This window comes from Haematobia irritans, chromosome 4 (genome assembly GCF_050003625.1).
Source record: "Haematobia irritans isolate KBUSLIRL chromosome 4, ASM5000362v1, whole genome shotgun sequence".
Taxonomy (NCBI): domain Eukaryota; kingdom Metazoa; phylum Arthropoda; class Insecta; order Diptera; family Muscidae; genus Haematobia; species Haematobia irritans.
Genome location: NC_134400.1, coordinates 223,145,079 through 223,167,926, shown reverse-complemented (window position 1 = coordinate 223,167,926; position 22,848 = coordinate 223,145,079). Strand labels below are relative to the sequence as shown.

General features: G+C 32.2%; 3 protein-coding genes across 6 annotated transcripts; 1 reads left to right on the top strand and 2 right to left on the bottom strand.

Moving 5' to 3' along the window:
* Window positions 1–284: 284 nt before the first annotated feature.
* LOC142232735 (RNA polymerase II-associated protein 1) lies at window positions 285–11,639 on the bottom strand. Its single transcript, XM_075303381.1, has 14 exons — window positions 11,390–11,639; window positions 10,776–11,327; window positions 10,040–10,710; window positions 9,698–9,978; window positions 9,464–9,630; window positions 8,683–8,846; window positions 8,533–8,618; window positions 4,578–4,803; window positions 4,329–4,480; window positions 1,543–2,083; window positions 1,342–1,480; window positions 916–1,146; window positions 666–853; window positions 285–561 (listed from the first exon to the last, which is right to left on the bottom strand). Exons 1-14 carry the CDS (start codon window positions 11,514–11,516, stop codon window positions 397–399), a joined length of 3,690 nt encoding a protein of 1,229 aa, XP_075159496.1. The 5' UTR covers window positions 11,517–11,639; the 3' UTR covers window positions 285–396.
* Window positions 4,902–8,681, top strand: LOC142232737 (general odorant-binding protein 69a-like). Of its 4 annotated transcripts, none has more exons than XM_075303386.1 (5): window positions 4,902–5,027; window positions 7,327–7,405; window positions 8,103–8,191; window positions 8,252–8,354; window positions 8,422–8,681. In XM_075303386.1, the coding sequence occupies exons 2-5, from the start codon at window positions 7,354–7,356 to the stop codon at window positions 8,520–8,522; spliced, it is 345 nt and encodes a 114-aa protein (XP_075159501.1). In that variant the 5' UTR covers window positions 4,902–5,027; window positions 7,327–7,353; the 3' UTR covers window positions 8,523–8,681. The 4 variants fall into 4 exon arrangements, with proteins under 4 accessions (XP_075159501.1, XP_075159500.1, XP_075159498.1 ...); XM_075303385.1 differs by having other exon boundaries at window positions 4,903–5,020; XM_075303383.1 differs by having other exon boundaries at window positions 4,913–5,080.
* Window positions 11,640–16,711: 5,072 nt separating the features above from the next.
* On the bottom strand, window positions 16,712–22,103 carry LOC142234659 (general odorant-binding protein 69a-like). The gene is made up of 5 exons (XM_075305826.1): window positions 21,930–22,103; window positions 20,888–20,966; window positions 19,034–19,122; window positions 17,435–17,537; window positions 16,712–16,961 (listed from the first exon to the last, which is right to left on the bottom strand). Exons 1-5 carry the CDS (start codon window positions 21,996–21,998, stop codon window positions 16,861–16,863), a joined length of 441 nt encoding a protein of 146 aa, XP_075161941.1. The 5' UTR covers window positions 21,999–22,103; the 3' UTR covers window positions 16,712–16,860.
* Between the last annotated feature and the right edge of the window lie 745 nt (window positions 22,104–22,848).

Genomic DNA, 22,848 nt, shown 5'->3' with positions numbered 1-22,848 from the left:
CAATTCGCATCTCACGACGCGACGCATAAACTTCCTTGTCTAACGACTGTTCTTGTTGTCCGGAATGAGAAATTGAGGCATGCTGGATGTACGATCGATTTGACTTTTCTTTTGGATCGCATATATATTCTTTTGGATCGCATATATTATAGTTTGGTAGGATACCTAACAAGATAGGTAGCGATAATCGAGATTTCTTCTTCAAAAACGCATGGATTTTGGTAATGGATGTTTCGATGAATTTCCTTTCTTCAAATGGTTTTCCCAATTTCCCTTGAGTAAAATTTTTGATTTTCAGGGGGAAATTGTAATGCTCTGTTTATTGAGAGTAAGAATTGATTCGTGTTTATAACGCAGTTCAATACTTACGTAAAAATTGTTATATTACTGAAATCTTTATTTCGTCATTCGTTCTTTAAATTTCTCCACATGATGCCTTGCTATTAGATAGGGCAAAGTGTTTTGACGTACTAGGTTCATATTCAAAGCTTCGTTGTATAGTTTAACTAAAGATTCTTCTTCTTCACAAGGATAAAGATATGCATTTAGGCCACCAATAAGCTAAAAAAATATTTAAAATAAATATACACATTAAATATATGCTTTCTTATTTATAAAAAAAAAAAATATATTATAGCTCCAGCAAATAGAAAATCCAAACATACCATGTCTTCTGTGCAATCGAGAAATCTTAAAGCGGGAACACAATCCGACCATATCCGTCGACGCCATTTGTTGTCATATTTTTGCGCCAGAGGTATCATAAGTAGCGAACTAAATAATTCGTCACCATAACTGGCCGCTTGAAAGTGGTCCACAAATAAGACATAAAGATTTTCAAATTTGCATTTTCCTAAATGAAACGAAATTAACATTGGTTTATTAAAAATTATATAGAGTTTGCTCTTATATTACCATGAAATTCTTCATCAAATTGGAATTCAATATTTTCACATTGTTGATAGAACTTTTTGAGGTGTTGCCGTAGAAGTTGATTCATTTCTTTATCGAGAAACTGAGATTCTGGTCCCATAAATGCTATCATTAAATACATAAGCTTTTCAGTCGGTGAAACAATTTGTATGTTTTCATTACAGTCTTCCAACTGTGTTACAAAATTTAAAGTCATTTGTAAAATTTCACGTTCTGAAAATGATTTTTGTTCCATTAGAAAATTTAATAAGACTTAGCTAAGGTACTACATCTGCTAGAGGAAATTAAATGACTAAAATGATATAATAAATATTCGTATTCTTAAACAAACTATCAATACCATTGCTCCTTGTTTTGTATTCTTTCATAATTTCCTTACAACAAATAAATATATATGGGACTAATTACCTGAAAAATCAGTCGCTGTTTTTTTTTGGATATTCTCCACATAATTTTGTAAAATAATTTTCAGTTGAAAATAGGGCCAATCGGTGGGTAATATGGGAACTTGACTAAACGGCAGAAAAAGAGTTAATTCTCCTGGTGGCTGTAAATAAAAGTGCAAACATTTCGTATGGTAATTTAACATTTGTCATTTTCAAAACTCACCACTACTATATAATGTGTATGCACCAAATCCAAACACACTTTTCGCCATTTATTTAATGTATCTTTATCTATCTTCATATAATTGGTGTTGAAAATTACTCTTTCAAAGAGTTCCTCAATTTCAGGAATATGTTCAGCTGTTAAACAACACAAGTAATTGTAGACTATTTGAAGCATCTCAGCTGGTTTAATATATTCACAAAATCCATCAAAACATAGTAATTTAAATATCAATTTAATTTCCTGTTTAGCAAAGAAATTCGTGGCCAAATATCGATTGCAGTTTGTGCTTAATTTTCTCAAATAATCAATCATTGGATCCAATATCATTGGGGAGACTAGAATATCAAATAATAGCTTTTCGTTCCTTTCTAAAAGAAGTTCCATAAAACGCCACACTGTGGTAACAAGATATATTGGATATGTCTGCGTTAAAACCAACTGGGGTCCGTAGGAATTCATTATCACTGCTCCCACATTTGGTAGAGGAGTATGGATATTACGTCGATCTACAGATGAGCGCAAAACAAGAGATGATGAGCTGTAAGTTATAAAAGAATTTTAGAAGCTTGTAATTACGGTTTGTGATATATGGTGGTGGTCAAAAGCAAGGAATAGTATCTTCATATATTATTTATGGTGATATTTGAACGATTGGAAAAGCTTGGCGAGACAAAAACGAACTTTAAAATTGAGATTCAGTGTTGTAATTGAATTATCTACATAAATTAGGTTGGGTATAAAGGGTGATCCGAATTGCCGGGCCTCACACTTGACACCTGCCATCAGATTTTGTACAGCCACCTTGTCCACCTTCTTTGCCGCAGAAAGCCAGTTTGCCTTGAACTGCTGCTCGTCCTTAGCAGTTTTTTTGGTCTTCTTTAGGTTCCGCTTGACAATAGCCCAGTATTTCTCAATTGGGCGGAGCTCTGGCGTGTTGGGAGGGTTCTTGTCCTTGGGAACCACCTGCACGTTGTTGGCGGCGTACCACTCCATGGCCTTTTTACCGTAATGGCAAGATGCCAAATCCGGCCAAAACAGTACGGAACAACCGTGTTTCTTCAGGAAAGGCAGCAGACGTTTATTCAAACACTCTTTCACGTAAATTTCTTGGTTGACAGTCCCGGAAGCTATGAAAATGCTGCTTTTCAAGCCACAGGTACAGATGGCTTGCCAAACCAGATATTTCTTTGCAGTTTTATGTGCTTGAAAATATCTGTTACCTTTCCCCGTTCCTTTTGCCGTATAAAACTCCTGTCCCGGAAGCTGCTTGTAGTCGGCTTTGACGTAGGTTTCGTCGTCCATTACCACGCAGTCAAACTTCGTCAGCATCGTCGTGTACAGCCTCCGGGATCGCGCTTTGGCCGTCGTATTTTGTTTATCATCGCGATTTGGAGTCACTACATTCTTGTAAGTCGATAGTCCGGCTCGTTTTTTGGCTCGATGCACGGTTGTAGACGATACACCCAGCTTATTTGCGGCATCTCGGAGAGAGAGGTTAGGGTTTCGCTTGAAACTACCGGCAGCTCTCTTTGTCGTTTCAGAGGCTTCCGATTTTCGATTTCCCCCCGATCCAGACTTCCTGGCTGTCGACAAACGTTCCTCAAACACTTTAATTACATTTCCTCAAACACTTTAATTGTTTTGCCAGCTTTGCGTGCGAGTAGCTCGGATTTTCGCGATGCGCGAGCAAAATTTTGATACGCTGCTCTTCTTGCTTGGACGGCATTTCGACAACTGAAGAGTGAATTCCAAAATCAAAATAGGAGCAACATTCTACACACACACACCTTCAAAATGAGGGGTGTTCAGGTTTTTAAAATGCAAAATTGAAAGAAATACGTCAAGTTTATATTGACCAAATTTTGACCGTATTACCCTTTAGTGGCAGGTGAGATCTTCCTTCTTATCAATGAATGCTGTCCCATTCTATGTTTTAGCAAGGGACCTCCTTTTAAAGCCCAATGTTGTGTAAAACCATTTAGAGAAGTATACAAAGTTAAGTAAAGTTTCGAGAGAGACGGACAAACTACCTAACCCCTCCGACTTCTCCTGTACAACACTATTCCCCGCAGAACCATCTTAACCGAATATTGTCCCGGAAAGTACATCAATTTTTTAATTGGCTCCGAGCTAGATGTGATTGCAGATGAATTGGGTGGATAGATAGACATACTTAAGGTACTACATAAGTTCATAAGATTAGCCATGGACAGCCGTCTAAATTCTTTTTTTTATCTGTGATTGATGCCTGTCATATATACCATCTGTAATCAAGAGCCACATGACACGCGTTATCTTTTCGCTCTGGACGCATGCCTCAGAGTTCCCAGGTCTGGGCACCAGCTAATGGAAAAATAGTGCAATATAAAATTGATGAGGAAACAACACATTGTTACACCAACAACCCTATGAAGTTTGTGCTATATAGCGAATTTTTGATGACAGTATCGAGCTCATGTCGAAGAACTGCAAAAATCAATTAGTCAAAATTGAAGATTAAAAGAAATTTTCGACTCGATTTTAGAGTACTGTATCCCAATCCTGCAATACCTACTCCGCTCAAACCCCATTATTCTGGATACCCCTCACCCTTATATGGACATATCCCATTCCAAGGACTGGATGCATGAACCCTCTAACGAAAGAGACGACCAAGAGATAAGTAACCCTACAGTTATTCATACAAAAATAATAAGTCTACATTTATATAAAAATTGTATAAAAAAATAAAGAGGTCATGTGGGACCATTGTTTTAGAATGGGGATATGGTGTTTGAACTTACTTAATTGTATTAATGAAATTTATGAAATTGTCCGATTTGATAAATTCAGTCAAATATTTGCTAATGAAATTCTGATAGCGTGCTGTATCTGTGTGCCGTATGTACCAGGTGACAGCATTTAAACACGAACTCAATAGCGTCGCCTGCGAGAACTGTAATTAATATTAGAGAAAATCATTAAACAACTGGGATTGATATTACAAAAAAAAAAAAAAAACGTGATTAACCATTTTTAATTAATTTCATTACCTCCTTTACGCCAACACGTGTCGCTTTATAATACCAATTGCAAGCGCAATCATGCAAAATGTCTCCCAACAAAGATGTTATTTCGAATCCCACGGGACTGCTTATACTGGAAATTGTTGCAAACACAGCTGCTGCGTGCTGACGTATTAAAAAGGGTCCGCCTTTTTCGTAGATTAGATGATTGTAATGCCAATCGAGCATATATCGAAAAGCGTGTAAAAATTTTCTTTATAAAAAAAGCAAATGTTTAATTGTTTAGAAATTTGCAAAATCATTTTATTTAGCAACATTTTCTATATAAACTATTTTAGAGGAATTTCTAATTTATTACTTTTCTTATTGCATCTGCTTTAAATCGTAAAAACGGAATTACCTAGACATTTTCAACTTTTCCTATTGTTGTGTAAAATTGATAAAGTAAAATTGTGGCAAATATGAAGTTGGTAAAATGTACAACGATTGTGCTGTTAACAATATTTTTGTTAATAACTGTTAATGATGGTGTTAGTGATTTTTCGACAAAATATTTCTAAGGAAAGAATGACTACACAAAAAGTTTCAGATCCTTTTCGCAAAAAGAATTTATTTCTTCTGTTCTCAATTCAATCAAAAAAATTACGGGATTTTAAAACATATTTATCAAATCGAATGTTATTGCAAAAACGAGTTGTATTGCCAGAGAGAATAAAAAGACAAGAGGACGAAACTGCGTCATGACGAAAATTTCTCTAATGGCCTGTTCCTATATATCGAACGAAAGCTTTCTTTCGTATTCCAAACGAAAGAAAATTGATTTTTGTTCTTATATTTCGAAAGGCAAGTCACTTCATATTTTGTTGTCGAGTAATAAACGAACATATACAGTAAGTGTCAAGAAAAAAGTAAAAGCATTGTTGACATTTGAATGAATTCTCAGGCCAGAAATTTAAAAATACTCATTTTTAATAATCAATGTATTCTCATACAAACGAATCGAACTTTCAAAAATAGAAAAACCCAAATTCATTCGAATTCGAGTGACTGCCTTTCTTTCGAACTGGTTTTCGTTCGATATACAGGAACAGGGCATAAATTGTCGGCGCTTCTCTCAAATATCATACAGTTTGCGTTGGTGTCACCCAGTTCAGTTCTCTGCCGGCGTAAGGAAAATATGATTTAGAACCCACTTTGTAATAACAAATGTTCTTTTAAATCATTTCATTCTATTAAATTTTTTGGCAGACAATTTGAAATTATAACTGCCGATGCCTTTATAATCAATTTATCAAAACAGCGCTTCGACCGCAACGTCGGTAATACCAACGCTGCAGGCATTGTGCGACATCTATACGGTTGACATTTGTTGTTTTTGTAGAAGAGAAATTGTTGTCCTCTTGTGTTTTTATTCTCTCTGGTGTTGCAATAAACCGATTGCCAGACTGTGATCAGGACTGCCAATAAAATTTCAAGAAAAATCGTCACTTTTTTCCGAAAAAATCGTCATAATCGTCACTTCTATTTTAAAAATCGGCAAAAAATCTCTAATGTAAATTATATTAAAACAAACTAATTTTTTGCTTAAAACCAAAAGTATTAATTTCATATAACGAACAGAAAATTAACATACATAACTATGTATTGCATCAACAAAAGCATAATGAACTCAGTTTTGTATAAAAATAACATAAAAAAAACATTTTTATGATTAGATTTAAGTTTTTATTTAAAAATAAAAATAAAGATCTTTAATATTTACGTATATAATATATATAATTGATTGACTCTCAAATTAAGAGGTACAATTTTTTATAGAAATAAAATTTTAACAAAATCTTCTATAGAAATAAAATGTTGGGGAAATTTTCTATAGAAATTAAATTTTGCAAAAATTTGTTTAGAAATAAAATTTTGCAAGAATTTACTATAAAAAATTGCCAAAAATGTTCTATAGAAATCAAGTTTTACAAGATACAGATATAAAATTTTGACAACATTTTGTATAGAAATAAAATTTTGACGAAATTTTCTATAAATTCAATATAAAACATTTCTTTTGAATAGAACAAAACTTTTTTATATACTAACCACAAAAACTTCAAAATATTTTTTTTTTATTCTGATAGATTTTTGGTAAAATTTTCTTCAAATTTTGGTGGTAGATTATTTTTGGCACGAGTGGTAACCGTGATACTAATACTGTAGATGTGAAATGAGGTATAGCTCCTACATATCTGAAATTTCTAGCAAAAACTCTTTTTGCCTGGCTCTAAACTTGTAAACGAAGTGCTTTTATTCAAAAATTTTGAACGGAGCTAATATCGTCATTTTTGGGGCAAAAATCGGAAAATCGGCATTTGCTATTTTTTGAGTAAAAAATCGTCAAAATGCCGATAAATGCCGGCAAAATTGGCAGCCATGACTTTGATAGTTGCAATATTCCAATGATATGAGAAAACTGCAAATGTTTACGGGGTCGTGTACCATACCAATAGTGAACTTTTTCAAGTTTATATAGATTTTATATAAATTCGCATTAAAAGAATATTTCTTATAATGTAATTTCAAATAAAATTAACAAACTCTTTTAGGCGGACACAGCAATCACCTTCGGTGATACTATATACATCCGATATGATTGAGAAACAGGTTCATTGCGCGACAAATATAAAATATTAAACTTTCTATACAGAAGCATGGATATTGCCTTTATAAGAACGTCTCAAGAGTTTTTTTATATTTACATTCAAATGTTTCAATTTTTCCATTTCAGTTAATTTTACCAGAATACTTGCAGAAAATGGCCAAAAAGATAAATAAAAAGTGTCTGCAACAAACTAATGCACCTAATGGCAAGTATTTTATTACAGCATTAATGATATATATATTTTTTTAATTTTCATGTATTTAATAAAATGTAAAATTTACATTTTAGAAAAAAACACTGCAAAAGGCATAGATCAACATTATGCAAAATTGAAATGAGTGAGTCTATACTCAAAGATAGAGCGTTGTAATTGGCAAAATAATTTTAAAAACAATTTATTGACATAGTTTACATGGTAAAAGTATTTTAATGTTGACTTTAACATATATGAATGTGGGGGTTAGGCGCTATGTGGACAACTAGCAATGCATTGTATTTCACATAGCCTTTAAACTCAACTTTTATTTTTTCGTTAAAGGTGGGTATTAAGTTCGTGTTTAGCCGCTAAAATCATAATTTTTTCACGATTACTTTTCTTTAATTACTTAAAAACTTAATTCTAACCTTAAAGTTCGATTGGCTAATTTTGTAACTATAAAAAGCCGATTTTGAACAACATTTCAATTTGACTCGATCAGTACACTTGGACATAAGTCGACTTCATTTTTACGATTTTGTTTTTGTCTAAAAGTCGATTAGTTAAAAAAATACGATTTTCTACTCTTTTCCTGTGCTATTTTTCTTATGTATCTACTAAAAATTTCTTTGAGTGTACAACTTCTCAATATAATATGAATTTGAATATGTTTTAGTATTAATAATAAAATAATTGCATATTTCAGACTTATTTAAACCACAATATCGAAAAATGCTACCCAGAGATTCTAAATATGCATGCTATTGGAGCTGTGTATTAAAGATACTAGGAATTGTAAGTTTATTGATATTACAAATTACAAATTTTGGAATAACATAAGTTTTCTCATTTCAGATGGATGGAAATAATTTCATGCGTTTGGAAGTTTTATTAGATATAGTACCCGAAGATTTTCATGAAATGATACAAGTATTGGCGAACTCATGTGGAACACAGAGTAAATAAACACACATTTACTTAATAGTATACTTTAATCACATCATTATATTTTTTCTATTCTATAGATGGTGCTGATCACTGCGAAATAGCTCTTAATACAATGCAATGTTATGTTAATAATAAGCCCGATTTGCTAGTAAAGGAATTATCATATGTTTTCGATTGATTGGACTTACTTGTGCAAGGTGTTATTCTCTACACGCATCAATAGAAAACATCTCAGGCAACGCAAAGCTTCGATTTGAACTTTAATAAGATTGCCCTTTTTTATTAAATAAGAAAATCTTAGAACGTTATTGAATAAATGTGTATTATTTTAAGATTACCTTTATATCTTCTCGATTGAATAAGTAATTTTCCAATGTATCAATCAATTTGAAATTGATTAATTTAATGGCTATACTCAAATTGCAGGACGAAAGAACTCTCATTAGCTTAAGACATAAATATTGAGGATATTTATAAAATGGTGGCGTTTGTGTGGCCGTATCTAAAATAAAAGAAACAAATATTTATTGCTATTGATACTATCATGGTTGATTTTCAGATCATAAATAAATAAAATATTGAAAAGTTTCCTGTTTCGCTTCCTTAGAGCGCAACACATTTTTATATTTGACTTAGGATCTGATTAATTGCGATCCACCACTCTATTTAGCTGCCCACAAATAACATTTTCTATTTGATTTGAGAGAAATGTCCCAATTGAAGGTAAACATAAACTGATTTTGGCTAGAGTTCATATTTAATATATAAAAGTTGAAAAGAGTATCAAATATGTCATCGTTATTAATTTTACTTAATTTTTATCAAAAAAGTATTACTGTATAATAGAATTAGGCCTTATAAAAACAACATAATCGACATTATAAAAAGTTGATAGGAAGATTTAGACCATTTTGGTAGATTAAGAACAGAATAGTATAATTTTTTGGGCAACATAAAAAATCGATTAGCCAAAACGAAAAAGTTAATTTGAATTTATTTTAGTCGTCGGTTATTCGACGACTATAAAAATCAAATTTCAACTTCTTAACATTTTTAATAAAAATCGCCGCATTAGTTTGTCGTTTGAATTCGCCAGTAGATTAACTTCTTCCAACTTACCGACTTTTTCCAAACCAGGTAAAAAGTTTTCAAAAAGACACTTCATTAACTCATCATTAGTAATTATTTGCATAGCGGCATCTTTTCCAGATCTAGCTAAACGTATAAGTATTTTTAGACACGAAGAAACGGTACTATTATCCGGCCGTACAGTGTTTAAAATAAAACTGGAAACAAAATGAGAAACAAATAAGCAATCGCAAAATTTTCATTCTCTTATTCATTGTGACATACTATATTCTTTGTATTATATTTGTCCTGAGGAGGCAATCTATTAAATCAGTTTCTGCCAATTGGAAATCACTCATAGATGTTTTGCTTTCTTCTTCGTTTTCTTCAACATTAGCTTTGACTGTGGCTGTCGAGCTTTGGAAAGACATCTGCAGTTGCTGCATTTGTTTTTGCAAATGCTCAATAGATGACATCTCATCATCTACATTGGAATCTGTGTTTAATACTTGTAAACATGGCTGCCATTGGCATCCGGCATTTTCGTTAGTAAAATCCAAAAGAGTCTAAAACAGAGAAAACCTCATGATTATACGATGCCATATTCATAGAAACTAGAAATGTTACCTCATCAGTTTCATTATAAAACAAATAGGCTAAAGCTTTTCCCACAACCTCCAGCATAGCCGGCGTGTTATCATCAAATCCGAATCGTAATAAAAAGAATATTTTGCTAATGGGTAACTCTAGGACTTGATCATAGAATCCCTGCTGATATATGCTCAACATTCCTGATATAGCACTAAAAGCTGTTACTCGTTGTTGCATTACATTCGACCTAGCCAATCTAAATAATTCCTGTAGAGTATAACCGGGTCTATGTGGTTCATCGCCATGCAGGTATAGTTCGCGTTCGTCTTTCTCCCTTTCGTTGCTTGCATTCTCATTGTCCACCATTGTGTATGGCAGTAGCACACCTTTCCAATCAAAACGGGCTTCAAATTTTTGCCCAGGCTTAAGTTTGGCCGCTTGTAGCGGAATATCACGCATCCATTCCAGCTTATCTTTTTCGACAACATCGAAATGTATCCACTTTTCAGCAGCAGAGCGTTCAAGTATTTCTACAGCTGGATTGGAAGGTGGCAATGTGCCTAAAGATGTTTCTGTGGGTTCCATTGGAGAGCAAGAATTTTGTTTATTTATAAGCGATTCTGATGGTTTCTTCACAACAGGGGGTGATTGTAAATGCTTGGCCTTCTCTTGGCGTTTTCTGGCCAATAGAGCAACAATAGAGGGATCTAATATGAAATTGAAAAATCGAGATTTAAACAGTCTATATAATATCCATCAGCAGAATTCTTACCAATAGACTCCATGAGTTTTCTTCTCTCAGCCAATATCTCTTCCTCGTTCATTTTGCAAAGTAAATTTATGTTCTCCCGGTGTATTTCGTCTGCTGCCTTAAAATCTTCTACAATGACACTTTTGGAGCCATAAACATCATTCAAAACATTGACTTTGTCTACATTTACATTTTCTCCGGTATCCATGGGCTCTGGGCGTTGCTCATTAACATCTTTATTGATCGTTTGAGCGAATATACTTTTCTTGCCCTCCGACCGGGCATGGGAAGCCAACGAAATTTTTGGTATTTTGGGGAAAGCAGCATTTTCTACATGACCGACATTAGATTGGGATTTAGGCTGGTCAACGGTCTTTTCAATGATGTCACCCATAACAATGTCGGTAATAGTCTTACTTGTGTGGTCATCAGCTCCATCACCAACTATTTTTTGATGGATTTCTTGGAAAATTATAGTGGCATTGTCCTTTGTTTTTGTATGGATATTTTCTTGGGGTTCACAAAGGCTTTTGTTTTGCTGGCGAGATTTGGCAAAGAGAGATTGTTTGGGAGCTGAAATGAATTTGTGATATTATAGCCTTATCCAAACATCTTCTAATTTGAAGGATACTCACGTTTCTCAACTTTTACCATTGTTGCAGCCGGCTGCATTTTGGGATTTTTAGCCTTCTGCGACAGAAATTCTTGTTGCATGCGAAGAATGTCTTCTTCTGTTTCCCCAGGTTTGGGTCGTTTAATCATCTTGAGATCTTTATTTAACTTCAAAATGATTGTACAAAGCAATCAGAAGCCGGTGTTAAATATGTGTTGTTTCAAATGGAGTTAGTTATACGATGCGCAATGTCGCTCGAACATTCGACTCAAAGATTATCTAATTTCACAAGATGTTCAGTTCGCTTGTTCTTCCTTCTCAATAGACTCATGAGTTTAGGTTCACACATTCAAAGATTATAGATTTGAGGAAGATGGGAGATTGGCTTGCGTCATACCAAATGTTGCATTTACCAGATTAGTTTAATACATGTTTGTAATCTTTTAGTTGTTTTTAGTTTTTATTTTTTAAATGAAAAATTTAATTTTCTTAATGAAACAATGTTAAATTTTAGGCAACAACAAAAAAAAAATAAAATTTTACCCTATATGGAAATTTATTCGTGCTCTTAATTTCTTTTTATTAGCATTTTAATGCTATGTCAATACTTGTCGCGGTTTTGGTCACAATTTTTTGTTCAAATATGAACTTTTAATATATTAATGTATTTATAAATCCTCTGTTGCACCATAAACGTTCTAATTTTGTGTAAAATTAGCAAACTACAAAAAGGAAAACGAAAGAGATTGTAAGCGTGCTCTTATTTTTCTCGTTTATAATCTTTGATTAATGCAACATCTGATATGACGCAATCCAATTTCCCATCTTCGAAAGTTATTGGCTTTAGTCAAAAACATCTGTTATTTGATTTGTTTACAAAAGTGTATTGGAGGAAAACGGATACTAAACAGGTACTCGGTATTTTAAGACAACTCACAATAACACACACAATCACAATGAGTTTTAAACATAGACATTCACAATAATGTTAAACGGACTCTACGATTTGAATTCATCTTTGCGTCATCATAGATAGAAAATGAGTTGTTGAAGAAACAACGTCGAGAGCGATGTTAGTTTTAATCTGGTACAATAAAAGCAGTTCACATTACACTTCCAAAATCCACTTTAACAAGATTTCAATTGTCATTTGCTTTATAAATAAGGGATTTCAAATCCATTTTTAATAGATATCGAGTCTAATGTATATGAGGTATTAGTTTATCTGAATATTAATTATAGTGTGGCCAACATGTGAAATTTGTCTCGAAAATTTGGATGGTGAATACAATACTAAGTTCGAATTTAGCCACTTAAATCAAAAATAAAAAAATATAAAATAAAACCTATTTGATGCAAATTTTATTATAACTTGGTGGGGAACTTTTCACAAAGTTTATATTCTTTAAAATGGTATATTAAGGACAAGTAGTCGTGAAAACTTGCGATTGTAGCGGCTAAAGGTGGGTGTTAAGTTCTAGTTTAGCCGATAAAATCGCCATTTTTTCACGATTCCTTTTCTTAATTAATCCATTTTAAAGAATAAATACTTTATACAAAGTTTCTTTGGGTTATTCCCCATCAAGTTATATGAAATTTGCATCAAAGACGTCTAATTTTCTACTTTTTTACTCTCTTATTTTTGGTTTTAGCGGCTAAATTCGATTTTAATACCCACCTTTAATGCTGATAATATCATAATTATTATAAATTATCGTTTCGTAAATATTCCCTGTCAACAGTTTTTGAATTTAACGACAGTTCTTATATAAATCTCACCGGAAAAGCGCCGCCACTATCGAGAAGTTTTACCACGTCAAGATACTAAATTAAAGCGTTGTTATAGTGTAAGGACCTTTCGAACGTATAATTATAAGATTTCATTAAAATATTGCATTTATTAATTCTTAATTTAGTCAGTTGTTTTTATCCTTTATCGAGACAGAATGTTTGGAAACATAACTAAAAAATCACTTTATTCCGTTTTAAACTTTTACTGTTTTTCACCAATATAACTTTCATAACCGACTAAATAAATGATAATACATTTCACTTTATTGAACATATGTGTAATATGAAGCCTACATGGCCAATAATATATATTACAATAAACAATAATATCTGACAAAAAAACAAGTAAAGGGTGATTTGTTAAGAGCTTGATAACTTTTTTTTTTAAAAAAAACCGAATTTCTTCGGAAATGTTGTCTTCCAAAGCTGGAATAGTTGCTGGCTTATTTCTGTAGACCTTAGACTTGACGTAGCCCCACAAAAAATAGTCTAAAGGCGTCAAATCGCATGATCTTGGTGGCCAACTTACCGGTCCATTTCTTGAGATGAATTGTTCTCCGAAGTTTTTCCTCAAAATGGCCATAGAATCGCGAGCTGTGTGGCATGTAGCGCCATCTTGTTGAAACCACATGTCAACCAAGTTCAGTTCTTCCATTTTTGGCAACAAAAAGTTTGTTAGCATCGAACGATAGCGATCGCCATTCACCGTAACGTTGCGTCCAACAGCATCTTTGAAAAAATACGGTCCAATGATTCCACCAGCGTACAAACCACACCAAACAGTGCATTTTTCGGGATGCATGGGCAGTTCTTGAACGGCTTCTGGTTGCTCTTCACTCCAAATGCGGCAATTTTGCTTATTTACGTAGCCATTCAACCAGAAATGAGCCTCATCGCTGATCAAAATTTGTCGATAAAAAAGCGGATTTTCTGCCAACTTTTCTAGGGCCCATTCACTGAAAATTCGACGTTGTGGCTCGTTAGTAAGTGTATTCATGATGAAATGTCAAAGCATACTGAGCATCTTTCTCTTTGACACCATGTCTGAAATCCCACGTGATCTGTCAAATACTAATGCATGAAAATCCTAACCTCAAAAGAATCACCCTTTATATATCCCTGCCAGCATTTCAAAGTTCCATTTCATCTTCATCGCTACCACAGAATCGTAAATGTCACTACAACCATCCTACTGTGATGGGGGGCAGCATATCATAAAGTACAAAATGTACTTCATACATGTATTTTGCCATCACTACTTTTACAAAAGCCATTTTATTTTTTGTGAAACGCCAAGCGCAACCAGCTTCTTATATTTTATTTAAATAAAAACGAAAATAAAGTTCTGAAAACATAGATTTTACGCTTAAAATTGTGAAAGGTATATTGGTGAACAATTTTTGATTTTCCAAATGGAATAAAGTGATTGTTTTTCAAATATTTTACAGACACGCTGCCTCCATCGAATAAAAACACTGACTGATAGACGCTGCAACATGTAACTCGCTACTTGTAACTCTACCTCATCATTAATGCAAAAAATTATGTTAAATGTGATGTGATAGTGGTATAAATGTTATATTTTTAAGAATTTGTAAATAATTAATCAAATTATTAAATATCTAAACAAACGTGTTTTACTCGACCACAATGATTCTTTTACCACTATCTTAAAATGTGCTTTTTCTGATTGTTTGGAGGGTCTCTTATTGGCGTCGTTCTAAATTGATCTATAAAGGCACCTAATAATTGCACTCATGCGAAACCTTTTTGTAGTAACTTGGCGTGGTACAACTTCTCAATAGTGACGGCGCTTTTCCGACGAGTTTTTGATATCGTATATGATTGTTTTCAACGTACTGGGGATTCTCAGAAGCGCCCCCAAATTCAAAAAATGTTGGCAGGGTACGGCCGTAAGTTCGGCCAGGCCGAATCTTATGTACCCTCCTCCATGGATTGCGTAGAAACTTCTACGAAAGACTGTCATCCACAATCGAATTAATTGGGTTGTGGTAACTTCTTAACATCGTTTTCTAGCTAGTCCATACGTGGTATATATTAGACAAAAAAGGTATGTATAGGTAAGTCTACAAATAATTACGAATCGATATGGACTTTTGCACGGTACGTAGAGAGCCAGAATTGAAATATGGGGGTCGCTTATATGTGGGCTATATACAATTATGAACTTGATATGGACCAATTTTTGTGTGATTGGGGACCTATTTATCGGAGGGCTATATATAGCTATAGACGATATGGACCTAGTTAGGCATGGTTGTTAACGGCCATATACAAACACAATGTACCAAATTTCAACTGACTCGGATGAAATTTGCTCCTCCAAGTGGCTCCAAAACCAAATCTCGGGATCGGTTTATATGGGGGCTATATATGATTATGGACTGATATGGAGCACTTTTGGCATGGTTGTTAAATATCATGTACTAACATCACGTACCAAATTTCAACCGAGTCGGATGAATTTTGCTCTTCCAAGGGGCTCCGGAGGTCAAATCTGGGGATCGGTTTATATGGGGGCTATATATAATTATGGACCGACTTCGACCAATTTTTGCATTGGTGTCTGAGGCCGTATATTAACACCACGTACCAAATTTCAACCGAATCAGTTGAATTTTGCTCTTCCACGAGGCTCCGCAAGCCAAATCGGGGGATCGGTTTATATGGGGGCTATATATAATTATGGACCGATGTGAACCAATTTTTGCATAGTTGTTAGAGACCATATACTAACACCATGTACCAAATTTCAGCCGGATCAGATGAAATGTACTTCTCTTAGAGGCTCTGCAAGCCAAATCGGGGGATCGGTTTATATGAGGGCTATACGTAAAAGTGGACCGATATGGCCCATTTGCAATGCCATCCGACCTACATCAATAACAACTACTTGTGCCAAGTTTCAAGTCGATAGCTTGTTTCGTTCGGAAGTTAGCATGATTTCAACAGACGGACGGACGGACATGCTCAGATCGACTCAGAATTTCACCTCGACCCAGAATATATATACTTTATGGGGTCTTAGAGCAATATTTCGATGTGTTACAAACGGAATGACAAAGTTAATGCTATGGTGGAGGGTATAACAAGTATATTTATTATATAATCAAGTATATATGTATATTATTCTGTGATTGATACCATCATTTTCACGATTGAAGTAATTTTTCATTTCAATTAAAACGTTATTTTGTGATTGAATCAGAAGTGAAGCGAAGGAGATGAAATTTAACTTTGAAATGCTGGAAATATAAGTTAGGTACTGTCACTTCTATATTTGATACTAATAAATTTTTTTTTGTTACCGAAAGTACCATTAAGCATCATATATATTTTGGAGCGAAACCAATACCAAAATGCCTAAGTCAAAGTCAAAATCCTTGGATATTAGTAAACTTTTTATATGGTGTTTATATCTAATTGTGATTCTGTGTGGACCAAATTTTGTGAGGTTACCTGCACAAAAATGAAATTCTGCGACCTTTTGTTTTACAAATATGCAATTTTTGTTTTTAAATGATAAAGAAAATTTTCCAGATACACATGTTCCAAGAAGTGCAATCAGTTTTTATTAGTTTACAATTATATTTCAATTTCAGCACTGGGCGCTATTGGTGGAAAGGTGAATATTCCAATATTCGTATGTACTAATTAAAATTGAATTCAGTTTTAATCACATCAATCAAAAAGAAAGTCAAACGCTTCCATTAGCATGTCTGGACTTGTATTGACATAACACTGGGCGGTATTTAGAGCGATTTCACATTTTTCAGATCCATCTACAAGAAAATAAAAAAAAATTAATTAATTAAAAAAGTAAAATTTAAATGTAAAGGGTAAATCACTTTAAAATTAATTTTCGTATATACGCACAGAAAAGGTTTATTGTTAAACTGATGCTAGAATTAAATTCTGTTTATTGCAAAAAATATTATGTTTTAATTTATTTTTCAAAATTTCTTTATTCCGCGTATGTCTCAAAATGAACCAATCGTGAGTATAAATTTCAATGACCGTACTGCATTTGAAGTCTATGAAATATTCTACATGTTTGTTACACGAAAAGGCAGACTTAAAATTTTGAACAAAAAAACCTAATGAACTTCAACAAAATTTTTCACTACAAATGCATTCAAGGCTTTATACCAAGTTCACTTTATGGTCGAAATTTCCTGTTTTAGAGATTTCGAACAAGATGTGAACTTTAAGCGACTATGTGAGTATTTCACGTATTTCTAATGGAATTGATTACCTTGCGTTCCACACGTATTCACCAATTTATTTATGAGTGGATGTATTTCTTCCGGCATAAAATCTATAAGATTTTGTAAGCTTATTACATTGTTTTCGTCCATCTGAGAAGGTAAATCAAAAATGTTAAAAAAATTTTTTTGATTTGTATATATATATATATATATATATATATATATATATATATATATATATATATATATATATATATATATATATATATATATATATATATATATATATATATATATATATATATATATATATATATATATATATATATATATATATATATATATACAGCAAAAAATATCACTAAAATATCTGCAATTAAAAGTTGATTGAAGTTCAAATTATTTTTCAATTAATAAATTAATTGATACAATTTACTTTTCAATCACAATAGAAATATTAAGTTAATTAACCTTCTAATGCCCAAGCCCGCCTTTAGGCGGCCATCATTTTATAAGGAAGCTTTTAGTAAAACACACCTTAAGACAACAAAAATGGATAAAATAAAAAGAAACATTTGTTGAAACTGTTCAAGAGGCTTTGCAGCATATACTGAATTTTACCGTATAAATTTTTCTTGTTTACTTTTCTTGCTTTCGTGTCGTTAACATTGAAAATTTAATCAGCTGGCAAAAAATTGGGGCATTAGAGGGTTAAGTCAATGATTGAAAATTTGAAAATTTTTAATTAAAAAATCAATTGATACAATTAGCTTTGTAATCAAACTAATTAAAAAAATGTGATGGAAATTTAAAAAAAAAAATATTTCAAAAATCAATTTTTTTTTATCAAACTGAGAATACGAAGGCAGTTATTGAAAATAATTACGTTTTTTTATGAAAAACTTAATTGAGTTTTGAAATCAACATCAATTAAACTTTTAATTAAATCAATTAATAAAATAAACAATAAAAAATTTATTGAAATTTGTTAATGAAATCAATTAATTTTTTAATCAATAATTTTTTTAATGTCCAATTAAAACTGTGATTGACACTATCATTTTCGTAATTGAAGACATTTCAATTAAAAAATTAATTTGATCAATTAATTTCGCGATGGAATCAGAAAAACAAATTTTGTGTGTACACTCAAAGAAAAGTGAACCCTATAGTTCACTAAAGCCGATTTAACTTTCATAGAATTATTACTTTTTAAGAAAATTTCCATGACTTCAATATTTTTTTTGCGTACATTAACAGAGGAAAAAATTATACCGAAATAAAGCATAAAGATTAACTAAATTCGTGCCTCCCACAAAAGAGTTTAGAATTTCTTAAAATTTGTAAATTTTACCAATAATGCGCCCATCTTGAACTTCGTATGTCAATTTTGAACTCCAATATTTTCCTTCAAACTACAAAATTATCTTTAACAAGTGAAAAAGATTAATTACATCTAATAATTTTTTTTTTGTTTTTTTTTTTCGAAAAATATTTACTTATTTTAGTGATATCGGTGTGATGTAAACGTTTGTAATACTGTTTAGTTAAAATTTTCTAAAAATAATCGAAATTTTCTAAAATTAACCAAAATTTGTCTTCCTGGTGGGTTCACTGTTTTTTCAGTGTACAATAAATATACTTACGAGTCCTCCAGTGCTAAATGTACAGTGTAAATAGCATGCATAATGATTATCGCGAGGCAATATACGTTGCTTAGTTAATTTCAAAAATTCTGAAATTATTAAAAATTAAAAAAATATATATAAGATTTATTGGAAGAATTATCATAATAATCTACGTATATACATTTTTGATGGCGGTGAACAGAGAATGAAGTCAACCGATTTTTGTCGGCGGCGGCTGACAGTCAATTTTTGGGACATGATGGCTGAACCGATACAAGTTTGTATTTTCGGCTCCGGTAAGTTATCAAATTAAAATCCCAACCTTTTTGAGATTAATTGTACAAACAATTTGGCAATTAATTTTTGAATACAAAATTAAAAATACATCAATTAAAAGCAACTTTTTAGATTTTAATAAATATATTTTCATTAAATGTCGGGTACATTTTAGTCTACATTAATCGATCGAGACATAATCGATCGATTATGTCGGCTAATCTTGACCTAAAAAAATAATTGGATCAAGTAATTTCGTGATTGAATCAGATTTTTTTTGTGTATGGTTTCTTGAGTGTCCTGAAGGCATATCTTTCACATGAAATTCAGCATGCGATGTCAGCATTTATCACTAAGTAACCAAACAAAACTTAGTCCATATACACTGAAAAAATCATGCCCAAAGATTTTGTCTTTAAAGAAGCGGATAATTGAAGTAGGGATACCTTTAAGACCAAATTCTCTTTTATAATTGAGTTTTGCGTACTTATTTCTATTCGTTTTGTTTTCAATAATGAAAAACATCTCCTAGTTTTTAACGCTTTTTTAAAGACGATTTCATTAGATTTAAAGAATTTTTCAGAATTATTAAAGCCAACGATATAGTGTAGATATAGTCCCCATACAGGTTAAATACGGTATGTTATGTCAGTATTCACCCTTAAAGCTGGAATTACATACCATGCGTTAATGCGTCCGTTGATTGAAGATTTGAATGTTATCTTTCAAAGCAACAGCTCGGTTAGAGTGCTTCAAACAGAAAAAATCAACCATTCCATCAACGCACGGATTAACGCATGGTATGTAATTCAACCTTAAGTCACGACACAAAAATTGGTCCATATCGGTCCATATTTAGATATTTTCAGATTTGATTTCTTGAACGTCCTGATTCACCAGAAATTCGATACGCGATGTCAGTTACAAATTTTGATCCATTCTATTCGTACACGCAGAGAAGGAATATGAATACCTCAAACATGTTTCAAGAGCAAAATGTTATTTTTGTATGGTGACCATGTAACATGTTTGTCACTAAAATGTTATTTTCTCGGCAAATATAACCTGCTTGCCGAAATCAGATACATGATTTCCGAGAAAATAACATGGTTGCGAAAACCAAGTTACATGGTCACCGCCCAAAAATAACACTTTGCTCTTAAAACATGTTTGAGGTGATCATATTCCTTCTCTGGGTGTAGTGTCCACAAAACAAGACCACGGTTAGATGTAGTAATGCGATTATTTATGATCGACCGTTGGAAATACAATTTGGTATCCATGGTGGCGGGTACGCATGATTATTTCAGTCAAGTTGACATGAGTTCAAAACAAATTTCTTCAATGTTAAGATATACATTTTGAGGCCGAATCACTTAATTCTAAGGACAAGTCGCATTCAATGTAAAGTTTAACGCCTTTTAATCAAGTATCAGAGAAATGCGTCTTCTTTTTGCTTAGCTCAATCGCATTCGTATGAATTTATATTTTTTAAATAATCCATCTTACAAAATCATTGCTATGAAATGGAAATTAGAACTATATTTTGGCTGGTATGAATTTTCCCATATCCAAATTATACTCGAATATACTTACCGTCTGATGTATTAGTTTCTTCCTGACACTTTTTATGAATTTTTTTGGCAATTTTTTTAACGCGATCCGGTATATCGAGCTAAAATTAAAGAACATATTAAAAATATAATTACAGATATAAATATCAAGCTAAGTCAAATCCCAAAATAAATACTATGGGACCCTCAACGTGGCGCATTGGTTAGCAGTTCAACCTCGATTTCGACCAAACACCAAAAATTTTTCAGCGGTGGATTATTAACAACACACAAAAAAATTTCACGCAAATTTTTCCAATTAAAATTTTAAATGAGTTTTAAAAAATATTTAATTAAAAATTTAATTGATTCAACAAATGTTTTTATTGAAACAAAAATCAATCACAAAAATAATAGTATCAATTAATTTTTTAATTGATTTAATTAATTGATACTATCATTTCTGTGATCGAAGACATTTCAATTAAAAATTAATTGGATCAATTAATTTCGTGATTGAATCAGAAAAAAAATTTTTGTGTGTATCAGTATTTCTGTGTGTTTTATGTGTAGCACAAATACCGATATAATGAAATTTTATATATTTCCCAACTCTTTTTCAGAAATGAACTGAGCTTCATATAGACAAATTCGACACCAAAAATAAGCAGTTTTGTATGGTGATAAAAATTTGAAAATTTATTTATTTTTTTACGTGTATATGCTCAGGGTATAACAACTGATTGGAAATGTCGCAATTTTTTAGCGATCTTTAACTTTGCTGAGTTGGGAAAAATTGGATTAAAGTTAGATGATATGCGTATTACTCGATTTCACAAATACACACAAAAAAATAGTTTCATCCTCCGCATCGAAATTTTAGACCACCGAAGTTTTCTGTTATTGGTAAAGTTGTCTCTTTACGTTTGGGTCTTAACAATAGCGTATCGTTTAGCGTGAATTCATTGTCTTAACGAAACTTTGCCAGATATATTCTATTGTACCAACAAGTTTATATTTCCATTCTTATGCTATCCACATAGCCATATTTTAATAAATGATATTAAAAAAAAAAACACACTAACACCATCGTTCAACATAATTAGCATTGAAATCGTTAAAAATCCAACCGCCATATATCTTTGCAATTCCATATCGTTAACGGTTTAACTTTTTTTATTTCAATATATGTAAAAAACCGTTGAAAATATTGTGTTAATTCGGAGTATACGATTTTACCACACTAGATTTAATAAACTTCCAATTGATTCTAATATGCATTTATATAGAGTTTTTTGTATACATATATCATGATTTGCCACTTTTAATTTTTCGCATTTCTAAAACCTATTGTTTTGTGTATATTTTCTGAAGGAAACTTCTCCACCTATATAATTATCGTAAAATGTCTGGCTTACTTGACAGTAATTTACAAATAAAAAGGGCGGACTTTTTTTTATGTTTGTGTTTGGTGTGTTCCTTACTTTTGGGTAAAAAAGGTAACATGAGCAATGAAAAAATCTACTGCATTCATGGCAAGAAACACTCTATTACAATATGTAACCGATTGCCAAAGGGGAAATTATATAAAAGGTAGGATTAATAATACAAAAAAATCTCTTTTTTATTTTCTTTATAATATTTATAACCAAAATAAATTATAAATATGAATAATGATAGAAGGTGAGTAACTAACTACAAAGGTTCCCAGAAAAAAAGCGTCGCCAAAAAAGTAGTGAAAATTTTCTTTTTGGATCCGGAAGTGGTGCAAAATTGGCGCAGAAGCGATGAATTTAACATGGGCTTGTCATAGGACAGATGTCCACCATTTCAATAGCCGGTGAACTGAATTTGCACCACTTCTTAAGGTGTGATCCAAATTCAGTGTTTTTTTTACACCCAGAAAAAAAGTGACCCCTTCTTTAAGTTAAAATGAACTAATTGTGAAGAAAATTGAACTTCGTATAGGGCCAAAGACATTTTTATTTTTTTTTTTTTGAACGA

Coding starts and splice junctions, on each gene's coding strand:
- LOC142232737 (XM_075303383.1), top strand. CDS start 5,012: ATGAAGTTGGTAAAATGTACAACGATTGTGCTGTTAACAATATTTTTG. Junction 7,406..8,102: donor ACAAACTAATGCACCTAATG/GCAAGTATTTTA, acceptor TGCATATTTCAG/ACTTATTTAAACCACAATAT. Junction 8,355..8,421: donor GAACTCATGTGGAACACAGA/GTAAATAAACAC, acceptor TCTATTCTATAG/ATGGTGCTGATCACTGCGAA.
- LOC142232735 (XM_075303381.1), bottom strand. CDS start 11,516: ATGATTAAACGACCCAAACCTGGGGAAACAGAAGAAGACATTCTTCGC. Junction 10,711..10,775: donor AAAACTCATGGAGTCTATTG/GTAAGAATTCTG, acceptor ATTTCATATTAG/ATCCCTCTATTGTTGCTCTA. Junction 8,619..8,682: donor TCAATCGAGAAGATATAAAG/GTAATCTTAAAA, acceptor TTAATAAAAAAG/GGCAATCTTATTAAAGTTCA.
- LOC142234659 (XM_075305826.1), bottom strand. CDS start 21,998: ATGGAATTGCAAAGATATATGGCGGTTGGATTTTTAACGATTTCAATG. Junction 19,123..20,887: donor AGAAACTAATACATCAGACG/GTAAGTATATTC, acceptor TAATAATTTCAG/AATTTTTGAAATTAACTAAG. Junction 16,962..17,434: donor GAATACGTGTGGAACGCAAG/GTAATCAATTCC, acceptor ATTTTCTTGTAG/ATGGATCTGAAAAATGTGAA.